Consider the following 14,587-nt stretch of genomic DNA (forward strand, 5'->3'; position numbering starts at 1 on the left):
CCTTAAAAGGTGTAACAAAATGTACAATGAGGGGCAAATTCGATGATAAAGCAGCTGAAAGCTGCCCTCTCCTGTTGTTTCAGAGTGCTCCAGACTGTTTCCCACACTGCGTAACTTCGGTCAACCTGAGCTATGGTGTGCTGCAATGTGGACTGCAACCTGGAACAGCACAGACCTACCCCAATGTGCCTGCGGTCCTCTTGATACCTAGACGATGGAAGGAGCAGCTAAGGCTTGTGCGTTGGAAAAGCAGCCTTCTGCGTGACTTCTGCCTGAACTCAGAAACTCCTTCCAATCTGAAGCAAAGTTTCTAAAGCCCTCTCATGGTGTGCCAGATCTTTTACTTGTCATAAGTGCCAGAAAAAATAACGGGAGTTATTATCACAAGACTACTGGAGAGAGTGGAAGAGAAAGTTGCATGTTTTTCTTAAACGTCATCCTCCTAACTAAACAGTCATGGGGGCTGGAGAGGAAAGGAAATACATGTAGAAACATACCATGCCATACAGGAGATCTAAAGCTCTGAGTCGGATAGACTCATCCTTGTCATCCAAACATTGGAGAATGAGGTCCTTGTGAGACTGAACTGATTTAGGATGCGTTTTCAGGATTTTGGACATGGCTAACAGTCCCAGGTATTTCACTGTGAAAGACAAAATAAAACTTCTTTCCAAATATAGAAACACTATTTTGTATCGAGCATGAAATCTTAATACCAAGTGCTTCTACTGAAACCAACTTTAACAAACCTGAATAAAAATCTATGATGAGGATTTTTGAGAAACAGTGCATTACAGATTGTGGTCTTTAATTTCATAATCCCATATACAGGCAAGTAATTCCATATATAGACTTCAAAGTCTTCTTGCACCTCAAGTTTTATCACTGATATAAAAATATGCATTTAACATATAGAAACTATGGGTTTTGAGAACAGGCATTCTAGGATGAACACAGCTTTAAAAGCACTGAAGACTGGTGCATTAAGTAGGAGCCCTGTTCTCAATGGGAAAAAATTAGAAGAAAAAGGTTTGCGCAAAAAAGGACTTCCCGGTGTTCTTTGTAGTCACTAAAACAAGTAAGCATTCTTGCATTTTACTGTTGTGCTTACACTACAGAACACACCTTGGTACTTTCCGAGCAGCAAGCTTATGAAAAGGGAAAACCCAGAGTACAGAAAGAGAACTGTTTTAAATTTACAAGACCACAAACAGCAGTAATAATTAATCTGATTTCTTTTTAAGAAGCTTGTTATAAAGAAGGGCTCACTATCAAAAATTATTTCCACATTAAAAAACCCAGCAATTGTTTACAATGTACCAGGCACTACAATACTGAATAAGCTGTTTGGAGAAACAGCTCACCGCTCTAAGACTGCTGCAATTTCTCCCCAGTGGTTGGTTGCTGAAAGCTTCCATAAAGACAAGCAACATACTTACAGTTCTGGTCAGAATCTTCGATCAATATCCTTAACTTCTGAACACAAAGCTGGAAAAAAGACCACATCATGCTTATTACAAGCCTTACAAGTCTTAATTAAAGTAACTCTTCATAAAATTTATTGAATACACCATAAAGCATTCTGACCAAGACCCAGAATCACCGAATTATTAAGGTTGGAAAGGACCTTGGAGATCATCAAGTCCAACCGTTAACCCAAGACCCGGGGCTTTTAGTAAGAGGGTCTTGTTGCATTAACAGATTTAAAAAAAAAAAAAAAAAAGGAACCTCTGTATAATTGTATTAATAGTAGCAGCTGAAGAAGAGATTTAGGAAAACCCTAAATGAGAAGGATCTGCATTTTAGAGCAAAGGAGATAAGAATTTATATAGGAAATGCTTCAGTCTGTAGGATTCCACCTAAGTGAGAGCACTTCAGGGAGCTACTGCTTTAACTTTTGGCAGTGGAACACAATCCAGTTTCTCTGTGGCACTTGGTATTACACAGTAGAGCAGAACAAATAACCCCCCAAAAAATGCAGGGCTGTACCTGGATGCTAGCGCTGTGATTCGGCATCCCAGAGGACAGAGAGATCAAAACTGAAATACACAAGCACAATTTTCAGTTACTATTTCTGTGTTCTGAATGAATGCAGCAATACAACACCCAAAGGTCAACAGCCTGCTCGGCTCACACAAAAATGCCAGTTTATTTTGGCATTTTTCTGTTTGCTTGGACTTTTAGGGTACCAGAGCGGGGGAGTGGTGGGGGGAAGAGGTTGTTACACAAACTGTAGTTTTACAAAAATATCCTAAGTAATAATAGCAGGGCAGGAAAAAAAAAAAAAAGTCTAAAGGTAGGGACTGTTAGAACAGCCAGGTCAAAGCTGCTTTTCATTACTCTTTGCACCCATTATGGTTTACTTTACTGATATCGCGTAGCAGTCAAGACTGTAAATATGTCATCAACTACCATATAGCTGAATATGTAAGTGTGCACTTCCCTAATGTAATGAGATGCAGCAATGGATCCTAGAGTTTCATGTAATTAGATTGGAGTTTTAATCAAGCCAGCAAGAGACTTGAGGCAAAAATCAGGTCCCTTGTTGACTATGTTGGGCATTTGTAAAGCTCTGGCAGCACACAATCCCACAGCAGAAAAGGTGGTGCTATCTTGTTAACTGCCGCTGCCATACAGCATGTCCAAGCCAACATCAACTCTTATCGAGCAAGTCCCACATGACTAAAAAGTCTAGTGGCATTTTACCTGCCGTGATCCTGCAGAGCTACATTTCCAAGAAGGCATGTTAGATGCTATCATTTTGGGTCATGCAAAGAGCTGGCAGGTGCAAGGTGCTGCTCTAACCCAGGCACACAGCTTCACATCTCATTTTCTAAATTTTACATTACAGGCCCTGAGATGTCCTGGGTGTGTGAATTTCCCTTTGAACCACAGATTTTTCCTATCGTATCTCAGGGAAGGACACTCTCATCCACAATGGAATTAACCTCAGTGTTATTCTTTCCCCCATCATAATGTCATCTCACATTTTCCTGAAGGAATAAACAAATACAAAGTGAGCACAGATCACCCCTTTCCTCTCTGAACTGACCCAGTACAGCAAGTTTCTGCATCATTATCCAAACTACCCAAAAGAGACAAACTTATGGCCAAACAGTGGATGTCAATAACCCTCTACTTCCACACAATGATAGAAAAATGCTGGAATACCATGTTATCCCTTTTTGCCTTTGTTTCTCTCCCCATCCCCATTATCGAGTTCACATCCCTTCCCCAGAAATTGAAACTGTAAATCAATGATTCCAATTACCCTCTTTAAGGAACTAAATGAAGTTTTTAAGCTGTGAAATTGTAAAATTAAAAAATAAGTCTGCTCCTTCATCACGTAAGAAAACTTTGGCAGAGTTTCCACGAGACATCAGTCATATTTTAATTTTATTGCTGCTGGTATACTTAGTAGTTCTAGCAATGTATAAATAATTACTCATTGTTTGTACTTTGTTTCAGCCTTTAGCAAATACAACATAGCTGTAGTAACTTAGCCTCGCTGGCTGACAACAAAGGATTTCAGTTACAGTTACACAGCAATAAATCAAAGTTTGCCAGGTGACTTATTTCAGTTATGAAATACATTAAGATAAAGAAAGGTTTACAGATGGTGTTAATTGATGACAAAGTTCATCATGTTCTTTTCTAGATTACAAATTTGAGTTCTCACCTGCTATTACTGTGTTCACACATTCATATAAGAGAGACATGGCTGAGGTGCTGAAACAGAAATCAAGCATTTTAAATAAGGAAGAAAAAAACAGCACATTTTGAAGAGTTGTCAGCAATATGTTGGAGCTAGTTAACACCTTTAATTACACAAGAAATTGCCAGTATTCTGTTCCATATACCTTCAAACTAGATGAAATGATTCTCACTCAAAAAACTGTTGGTAGGAGAAGGAGGGCTACTTAATATTAAAAAAAAAAGTTTTCTCTAAGGAGCAGCAAGTAGCAGCACTGTGACACAAGAGATAAGGAAAGAAGCGGTTACTCAAAACCTCAGTACCAGCTACAGAGCACTGAAGCAATCTTGCCCAAGGTCAAAAATTCATGATAAGGCAGGCAGATGGAGAACATCAAGTTTCTCTCTCCAAAATGAACGACGACTCTGCAGGTACTCCCTATAAGTGAGCAACATGTTTTCAATGTCTGATTTCTCCCAAAACTTAAATTCAAGAAAACTTTTGCCAGTTGAACAGACATACAGTGCAGTTTTAAGGATTTCAAGGTACTTAAAAATCCTGATCTACACAAGAGGGAAACACAGCAAACCTCACAAGTAACGAAGGAGCAGACTCCAGAAGCAAGGTCTGCAAAGGTAATGAGCAAACAGCTCTGGAGGCAGCAGCCAGAAGTGATACCATGAAGGTCACTCAGCACACCATATACGTGACTCTAGTATGCTCAGAACCAAGGCAGTAATTTTCACTCCCGATCCATTTTGTGGTGGATGGCAGGGTGGTTTGCCTTATGCGTAAGTGATACGATGTCCAAAATGACTGAACGGATACCAAACTGAACAGGATTACGTCCTCACAAAAAATAAAATTAATGACTACTGTGGGAGTTGGGGAGAGGAGGTAGAGGCTGGCTTGAAGACATACTGTCCATCCTTCCCGCTTTTTCTGGCGAAGTACTCTTTCTGGTGAATTTGTATGTATTTGTCACTGCTGCAAAAACCCTCTTCAGGTATTTGGATGCAAGGCTGCTGGTCTGCTCTGAACCAGCCTTAAAGGTATACTAGGAGGATGGACAGAAATGGTTTGGCTAGAGCTGCTCTCACGGATACATGAATATCCAGTTAAAATTTGCTCATTCCCATCTATCTTCTTGCTCTGGCACATGAAGAGAAACAAACCTTTTAATTTAACAACTCATGCATAAGATCACGCTTCCTTCTCGTAACTAGGAAAATACATCTATTTCCTTCAAGACACCTACTTTCTGATTTCAGTTCAGAATTAGACCCAAACCAACACTACAAAACGCCTTTAAGAAGGGACAAGGAAATATAGATAAATTTGAAGATATTTAGGACATATATTAAAGGAACCTCTTCCAAAACATATCTGGGCAGAAAAAGGCATGAAAAAGAACTTTAACATACTCCTTACCATGCTGCTCTGTTGGGTAAGGCCTTTCCAAAAAAGTGAAGAACCAAATGTGTGTAGGCGAACAGAAGAGGCAAATATACAGGTGAGCCTTTTTTTATATATTCTCCATCTCTGGCTTAAAATGAAGTGAAAGGAAAGCAAATTGCTCCCATTTCCATGCGTGCTTTGGAGAAATTCAGGCTGACAGTCAGACACCCAAAGACTTCCCTTTAAGATATTTTACCTCGCTCAGGTTTTTCAGAAATAGTCCTGGTGTGATTATTTTTTGATACTTGAAGCCAGCATCTCAGGACTCAAGAAAAGTTCAGAAATGCATACACAGACCTAGCTTCTGACCTACCTAACAGGCACTTCACCAATCCCTAATGAAGTAACTTTTTTCATACATACCTATGGATGAGGTTGGTCAGAGGCTCAATCAATTTCTTTCCCAGCCTCGGTTCTAATGGAGTAAGAGCACCAAACTATTAAAAAAAGAAGTGCAGACAAAAAAGTGATTTAATAGCTGCTTTTAAACAGTATAACAACATGATTTAAATTGCAGCTCATTATATTTAAACCAGGCCATATTAAAATATTGTTCTCTCTTTGGTTATGTTCATAAACATTAGAAGATATTCCTAGTTTCTTTTCATTCAGATTTAATGGTAACTATACTTCCAAGCATGAAATCTATTTTTGCACCCAAGGTAATGTTATGAGAACCCCAATCCTGTAAACATAGATCCAGAATACTTGCCAGTTTTATAATTTTAATGAGAACCCAATTATTAGTTGACGACGTCATCAACTTGAAAAAGAGTGGAGCAAGGGAAAGGTAGTTTTTGGGATTGCGTCGAGCCAGCTCACAAATAACATTTACTGCAGCAGACTGCACACCTGGGAAAAAGAAGTGGGAAAAACAGAAATCTCATAAATGCCTTAATTGTAATTGAAGTTTGTGGTGCAAAACCCCCAGAACAAAAGCAACTAAAGATTCAGTGTTGTGTGTCCAAGAGGAATGGTTCAGCCTCATTACCAACCATGAGGTAGTGGACTAAACACAAGAATGCAAAAACAAGCTGAGAAAGGATTTTATTTAATTTTGGCTGGTTTCTAATATATGAGCAAGCTGGGTGTCTGCTTTGGGTCCAGTATTAGAAAGAACAGGAAAGTGCCAGCCTCTTTCCCCCTTCACTGTTGGATAGCTTGTTTGTGGGACGCAGACAATGTAATAATCAATAATCCTACCCACCATAAAGTCTCCAAACACTCTTAGCTCTTTAAAATGTGTTAATGAGACATATTTAAATATAACACAAAAGCAACGAATCCTTAAACAATCTGACTGGACAAATTTATTCCCTTCTAATTGCTCATCCTCTAAACTGATTGTTCTCAATTTGACATCTTTTAATCTAGACAGAAAAGCAGTAGAAAGCAGTCCTTTTCTCTACAAAGTATAATAGGTATTTTCTTCCTCTGCAGGTGAGGGGTGTGTGCGTGTTTTACTTTCTTTAAAAACACTGTGTCTGGAAGATGCATCTTACATGCCCACACCAAATTAGCACGGTACATGCAATTAAATTTCCCCCTCTAAACACACAGGCAAATCAACTGGAGATCACAGAACTGCATTGCGCACAGAATTCTGAAAAAAGTGTACAGCATTTTGGTGCAGTAAGGGAAGACCAGTGCCTTCCAGGAAGACTGAGTATGAATGAGATACAGAGTAATTGCAAATTTCCTGTACTGGAGCTGAATTGCACTGAAGGGTACTGAAGTACTGAAGGGCATAAACAGCAGTCTGGACTCAAAAGTTTAAATTTAAAAAATGGAAAAAAATATACTAAGTGATGTGAAATTATTTTAAGTACATCCATTGTAAGCCAATAGCTGCAGCTTTGTAAAAGAGCACAGGAAACAACAACAAAAACCCAAACCCTGAAATCAACTGAAGTATTTTCAACAGCCAAGTTAAGTAAGCATCAAACAAGGAACCATTAAGTAGCTTTGTCCCGTTAAGGTTTAATCCACTGACATAGTTTCAATAGCTTTGGGTTTGAAGTAAGAATTGGACATTTTAAAGGATGTATTTTTAATATGGCAACATCTGTCAAAACTCTCATACGTTCATCTACCTATTAAACAGGCAAATCAGTACCCAAAAGATGATTACAGCATTTTTCATGTATTCTTCTCTCCACAAGCTCTAAAAGCGTGTCTACCCAGATGTTTTGGAGCAGAAGTAGTTTTCTAAAATCCACTCACCGGGATCTGGATCTTCAAGTTTCTCTTTAAGGCGAGGAAATGCAGGACGGAGGGACTCTGGGTATTTCAAAAAAACTTTGTACATGATTAACACTGCCTTCTTCCTGATATAAGGCTTTGTATGAGACATCTGTTAATGAAACAATTGCAATCAGGCTCTTAGCAAATTTGTGTTTCCAGAGTTCTTCTCAAGGTCCTTATGTCCACACCCCTGTCTCAAAATTTCTTTCTGGAAAACTCAACTACTTTTTGAAAAGTCAGCTTTGAGGGCAGAGCAAAACACTGTCATTTATCACCCAAATGAACAGAAATTTTCAAGGAAATTCACTTGAGCTAAAGTCTGTAAAGGATCCCCAAAAACCCCACAAGAACAGAGCATTAGTTTTCACATGTAACAGTTCTAAATTTAACAGATATTTACCAGATTTGAACAATTTAACGTTCTTTAATTACAGAAAAAAGTTATTTCAATCTTATCAACTTACCAGTGTCATGATGTCATTTGCCAAGTCCCTGGCTAGATCTGGAGTAACAAAACAGGACAAGCCAGTCAGTGCAACTCCAGTATCATATTGGTTAGGGCTACTCAGATCCTAAAAAAGGAGAAACAGGCTCAACAATTTAAGATCACACAGGATGTTGAGAAACAATTTTCTCAGACCAATTTTATCCACTCAACACATATGAAGCAAAGCTTCTACTTCATGGGAATATTTATATCAACGATTAACAGGAACATCCTCCAACACCTGCTAAAATACAGCTAGCTTGAGGTTTAATAGTGGGCATGAGGAATCATAATTAAACAATAGATGGATGACTGCAACATAAAAGCAATTAAGAGATACTGTCCCTTGGTGGTATTTTAGGAATGGCAAATAATTTTTAAAAACTCATGACATGATCAAAATATGTTTATAGTCCTAAAAACCAGATATTAAATACTAACCCTGCTAAGTCAAAGCCCGACTGTCATCAAATTCACTGGCAACAGGCACTCTCATCGAGCGCGGAAGCATCCTAGCTTAATCTCTCTATCAGAGAAATGAGATCACTTTCCTTCCAAGCCACTGGCAGCACCATAACTTTCAGTCCATAAAGACATAACACAAGCTAGAGTGCAGAATACATCTTATCGGTCAAGTTTCCGTGGACTTATTTGTAGTCAGTATCCTACACAGTCTTTCAGGCATTTCTAAGCTTCGGACTCTTAACAATATTAATATTCAGATCTGATTATGTTCAAGCATAGATTATAAAACGAGACCTCACTGAATACAGAACATCACTGGATCAGTCCTTAACTGCAGTTATTAGGAAACAAAAATATGAAGGGAACTGCACAGAGCATTCCCACACGAACTACCAGAATCAACCGTCCAGATCTGTGTGTACACAGAGGCTGCTTTAGGAGAGCTAAACATAGTCAGGCCTTCAGGGTTCTGTGCCATTTGCATCTCATTTAAAACCTTTTGCAGGTGGTAGGAAATTAGATTCTACTTTAAGAATAATAAAATCTGCTTCTTAAGAAGCAACAAAACTGCAATTCATTTTGGCTTTAATGTGTTTTGAGAAGTGATAATCCCTTAAAATACAAAGTTGATAGATCAATGAAACCTGAAAAGGTACATACAAAGATGCTGTTAAGTAAAAACTCAGGCACAAAAGGAAGGAGTAGCCTAGTAAGTGGCTAAAATTCAGCATAATAAAAGTCTCCATAATAAATAAAATGGATGGACATTATTAAAAATACGCACTGGTCAGAGCAGAACAGTTTAAAAGATAAAGGGAAAAGCACTAGGTCTTTACGAAAGATACGGGATAACATCCCACTGATCCTTTTTATAGCAAGTAAAAGACATTTTAGCTACTTAGATGGTAAAAATGCAGGCGCATCTTGTACTGGATCAGTCAAGTTTTAAAACAGTGATACTATAAAAAATTTAAAATTAAGAGTTTTAAAAATATATCTTTAATCTGAAGAATAGGAAAATAATGCTGCAACACACTAATCCTGAAAAAATTCAAGTGATAAAGCTCTATGCAAATTAATAAAACACACTTCAGTACATTAATACAGCACACAACTTTACATACAGTCATCACCATTTTTACACACAATTATACCAAACAAGTCAAAAGTCTGATTTGTTATTACCAGAAGAAAACAGGCCCTCACAAACAGAAATTTTGTGGAGCCAGGTGACTGCTCATTTTACTTCAGGAACGGGGACATTTTTCTTACCCATTACATTCTTATAAGGGCTGCCTAAGAGACTAGTCAATATTAGGTTATTCAATATTCAAAGGTTATTGTTGTCACCATTCACTGTGATGAATAAACACAGAGAGCTGGTATGAGACAGTGTGAGGGAAACCTATCGACAGCTTCTAAGTATTTCATTAGTCCTTCATTAATCCTACTCTCAGGAATGAGAGTAGCCTGTAAATCAAGTAAATAGAATTCTACTTAAACACCCTTATATTCCTAGAAGAGATATACTTCATACAGATTTTAAAACACAAGTAGTGACATAGTGCAAGAAAAAATAAAGAACTGAAGTAAAAAGTTTACCTTTCGGATCTGATTAGTAGTCAACATAATTACATCAGTCCCTTCATGAAAGCACTGAGAGGCAGCTAGGTAACCGATTCTCTGTAAAAGGCGAGGAGAAAAAAAAAATATTTTTAAAGTAAGTTTAGATGAACAACGAGTAGCTTCACAAGCAGTATTACAAAGATGAACAATTAGGTAGGAGATTTGCATAACAGACGAGGCACGATAGAGTTCTCTAGAAAAGGGGCTTTATATCAAGAAAGAATAATCTCAGACAAGTGACATTTCGAGTGCTAATACATCTATCTTAAGTATAATAAAACTAGCTTCACCTTCTCAAATTTCTTAGAACATACAGGTTCAGTGATAGTGAAGATGTAGAAATAAGGTAGGATTGTCAGTAGAAGAAATGGAGAATATTACATCTATTTTGTCTCTGCTGACTCCTGACTTTCAGGTAACAAAGCCCAATTTGGAAACTATTCCTTATGAAGTAACATTCCACCCCGTTCGGTGAAAAAAGGTCTACAACACACAACATGACCAAAACCTTTCAAGAAAAATTATAAAGCTATTACAACATAAAATATGCCTGCTACTAGGAATCTTAGCTGGTCTTCACATAAAAATACTCTGTTTTTTCACAAAATATATCTGACAGCTGTTGTCAAACATCTGGTAGAAAAAGCCCATACTATCAGGCCAAGTATTATCTACTTCCTTTCTGTATTGAAGAAAGTAAACCAAAAGATGATGTACCAATGCATTCATTAAATACAGTAACGAAACTGCTTGGCTAGTACAGTTGTACGTACACAGAGAACTCACTTTGAATGTAAACTTCGATGCACTCATTACTTCAATAATATTGAAAGCAGCCCAACTGATGTCATAGCCCAGCATCTGTAACTGTGAGCAGAGAAGCAGAGATAAACTTCTGAAATAAGAGACTCAACAAAATAGGTCAAGACACCTCACAAAATTGAATAGGTAACAAGAGTCCAAAAATAATACTACAAGACACCTCAAATTCATAAGTAATATTACATTCTACACCACTCGCAGTAAGTGAAGGAAGTCTCGAAGTTCCACCAGAAGCAAGTTTTAAATGGTTTGCATTAATTCCAGGTAACACGTATGCAGTTACATAAGCATCATTGTGAAGGGTTTTCTCCTGGAATTTCTTTAAAAATAAAAAAACAGAACACAATTGCAAAAATAATTCTTTAAGTATTTCCCTCCTCTCCTTCTCGACAAAGGACTGCGCAAAGAGAAACAAACACCAGTTTCAAGTGCTCATACAACTATGTGATAAGAAACAATCCAGTTGAAAACAACTTTTTAAAATTGGATTAGCTTTAAATCAGATTAGCTTCCTGACCTTTCTCAGTAAAATAAAGTTGTACCAGTACTAGTGCCAGCACAATGAACAGAATGGGAATATGCAGACTCTGATGTCAGACACAATTGGGAGCATTTTCACCTGCGGCCCACACTTACAGCCGTCTAAGAAACTGCAGTCTAAGTAAAGCAGGCATTCAGACTGAAGACTAGCTCCTAGTCAGCAAGAAAGAAAAAAATAAAGACGTGGTTACATCATATCCCAGCAAGGCACTTACATATGTAAGTTTGCAGACGGCATTTGCTTTCACTGCAATGTTATCCTGCTTTAGCTCCTGCTTGATCTCATCGATGCACTGGGAGATGTATTTTGCCTGAGGAAAACAAACAAAAATTTGTGCTCATTTACCAGTTTTGCAGATTTTCAGCACGTTAGGGGAAAGAAGCAGCAGAACTCATCATTTGCAAGCACCAAGTCTCACACACACACTATTTAGGTAAGCACTTAATTCTGATGAAACTACTCATTAACAAGAAACATTACAACTGTATTACAAAACCAAAAGTACGCCGAGATGTTTCTTCAGTGGTTTCCCTTCTCCCCCATCTCCCTCGCAATTACATTTTTCAGTTCAGAGCTCTAGTTTCAAAGATTTGTGAAAAAAGGTGTTCAATGGAGACTGTGTACCTAGGGGTCTGAACAAAACCCGAGTTCCACCATTCCACTAGTCACTCACCTCAATGGGAAGTCAGAGATCACCCATTCATTACGTGTCTAGAAAAACCTATGTCAAACGCTATTAAGAGCCCACAAATTTAAGGCGACTGATGAAAATACTACGAGTTACTCTACTTTTGGGCACGATGTATATGCTGGCACTGTAGATGCACACCCACAACAGTCCTCACGCCTGAAGAGACAGGGCACAAGTCTCATACAGGGTACAGGTACTTCTGGCTGTAAGCCTTGCCATCCACCGCAACCACGGCAAGGACACCCCCTCCCTGGTTCGTTACTTAGATGAGCCATTTTGCCATTTACAAGTTTTGATAAGCAAGTTATTTGTACGAATTTCTCAGTAATTCAGAGCACCAAATGTCATAATGTTTACATTTAAATATTGGTCCTTCATTTCTTTCCAGCAATCATGTCTGTGCTTGTGGGAGGGATGCAGCAAATTCATGATTTAAAAATATCTATACAGATTTTACTTTAGAAGTAGGCTTAACTCAGTCTGAGATTCTTTCAGTTCACAGTGAATTATGACTTAAGTACTTAAGGTATCTGCTACAGAAATAATGAAAATTTAAAAGGAGAAATAATCTCTCCTTAGAAAGCCACACAGGCACCAGGGCATATCACATTAAATATTAAATAAATCAACTGCCAGAGGAACCGGGTCAGAAACAGATTACCTAGTTCCAAAGTAAAATTGCTGCCCGAATACCATTACCTTCCACCAAAAAGACTTTTTCAATATAGAAGCCTACTGGCTTGCCTTTAATTAACAGTTCTCCCCTTTACACTAAATTTTTTGTATTATCCCAACAATTTGTTGGTCTTTTACAACATCCTAGAGCGATACTCATGCTTCAAGTCATAAAAGTTTGCTGCTAGAAGCAATCTTATTTTTAAAAAATAGCAGGTGACAATAAAAAGAAATTGTACAAGGTCTGTAGTGCCAAGAGACAGTGCAATGATCCACGTGAGGAAAGGTAGCAACTGAATTTTAATGCAGGGACTTCATACTCCAAGTAGCAGTCATGTAATGACAATTTACACTGCTATCATTTAGAGTCTAGCGATACTAGAATTAGAATACACCATCAGGATGCAAGGTGAATAAGCATAATTCAGAGGAGGAGCAGCTTCACTGGTTGAACAGCTTCTATAGAAGCAGAATAATTTATTTGTCTTTTCTCTCAAATCTCACACTCACAGAGGGATAAAAGCCAGCTCCTCCATGGCACTGGTAAACTCAGGTGGAACCACGTTCTTTATTTTGCGACTTCTAGCAAAAGTCTTTGTTGACGTTCACAGAGCTCCTGTCTGACCCATTCCTGCAGCCTGTTGAGGTCCCTCACACAGCAGCCCTGCGTAGCATAACTCTGAAGGAAGAACGCTGGCAAATCAATTTACCTGATGAAATTTAAGATATTCCTAAATGCCTGTATTTGGGGTAGAAATACTATCTTTGCAATAGGAATTTTCATGTTAAAGGAAGGCACGCTGCACACCAAACAAGCCTTTCGTCTACACAGATAGTCATCTGTTGTCCTGGATACAGGCGTGTGGATCACATCTGCCAAAACTGGAGATGGCATTGCACCCAAACGCTTAACAACATAGAGTCCGGGTAACTTCTCCCGGGCAGCAGAAGATTTGGGAGTCTAAACCCTTCGCCTGAGATTGATTCTGGTCCAACTCGCACAGGAAGTTTAAGCTCTTGAGTATAAACTAAAAAAACCCTCTGATAGTAGAAAATACACACTTGTAAGAATGACTTATACAACATGTAACTGATCTACAAATACATTGTGCCTAGCCTTGAATATTTTATGCACACATAAAAGCACACTGGGACAGCATCACAGAATCTGTCACATATGTATCTCGTTGCCACATGTTGGTGAGCAAGGTCAGCACTAGTTCCCAGTGCAGAATAACGCTAACACCCAGGTTCTCAGTCTTTATGTCCATAACCAGAAAACATTACTGTTATTTTCCCACAAGCATCTATCCCCAAACTAAACATTAGTTTAAGTTTCCTGGAAGCCTCTTGGGAGTTGAATGCAAACCACTGTGTGACCAGGAGGGGGAAAAAAAAAAAAAGAAAAGAATACAGAACAGTGCAATAATGTACAGCCTGGCACAGCTGAATAGATTCCCAAGTCACCAGCCACACTTGACGGCCACGGCAGCCTGCAGGCAAAGCCCTGTCTACCAGTTAACCTAACATAACAAGCAACTTCCTTTGAAGAGGGTGGCAAAGTATATTACAGAGCTCTGAATCAAATCTGAAACTAAAATTTTGAAGCGCAGAAAGAATTCCTTCCAAAATGTCTGCACTTCAAATCCTAGAAGACTACAAGAATGAAAGACCCTATATATAGAAAGCTTTAAAGGATCAGCAGGTATTAACTTTTTGTTAATCTCTGTGGAGTAGCACCGTCAGGAAGGAGCAATATGAAGAAAACTCATCTATTTAGTCTCCCACTTAAATCTGAAACCCAACCACCATACCCTAGCCAGATTCACTACCACATTTAACATCTACATAAGTAGGAAGGAAACGAGTAGGCATGCGTGGATC

General features: G+C 38.4%; 1 protein-coding gene across 2 annotated transcripts in view; it reads right to left on the bottom strand.

Moving 5' to 3' along the window:
* The window catches only part of AP3D1 (adaptor related protein complex 3 subunit delta 1), a gene marked incomplete at its 5' end in the record, with an annotated part of 43,904 nt that overhangs the window by 18,307 nt on the left and 11,010 nt on the right, over nt 1–14,587 (bottom strand). For both annotated transcript variants that reach the window (XM_082010839.1, XM_082010838.1), the window contains 11 exons: nt 498–643; nt 1,440–1,488; nt 1,990–2,039; nt 3,680–3,729; nt 5,516–5,589; nt 5,865–6,004; nt 7,376–7,505; nt 7,861–7,968; nt 9,951–10,031; nt 10,761–10,841; nt 11,552–11,647. In XM_082010839.1, coding sequence (XP_081866965.1) covers nt 498–643; nt 1,440–1,488; nt 1,990–2,039; nt 3,680–3,729; nt 5,516–5,589; nt 5,865–6,004; nt 7,376–7,505; nt 7,861–7,968; nt 9,951–10,031; nt 10,761–10,841; nt 11,552–11,647 — 1,005 coding nt within the window. The remainder of the gene's footprint in view (nt 1–497; nt 644–1,439; nt 1,489–1,989; nt 2,040–3,679; nt 3,730–5,515; nt 5,590–5,864; nt 6,005–7,375; nt 7,506–7,860; nt 7,969–9,950; nt 10,032–10,760; nt 10,842–11,551; nt 11,648–14,587) is intronic.

Source organism: Phaethon aethereus, assembly GCF_964289735.1.
Source record: "Phaethon aethereus genome assembly, chromosome: 26".
Classification (NCBI taxonomy): domain Eukaryota; kingdom Metazoa; phylum Chordata; class Aves; order Phaethontiformes; family Phaethontidae; genus Phaethon; species Phaethon aethereus.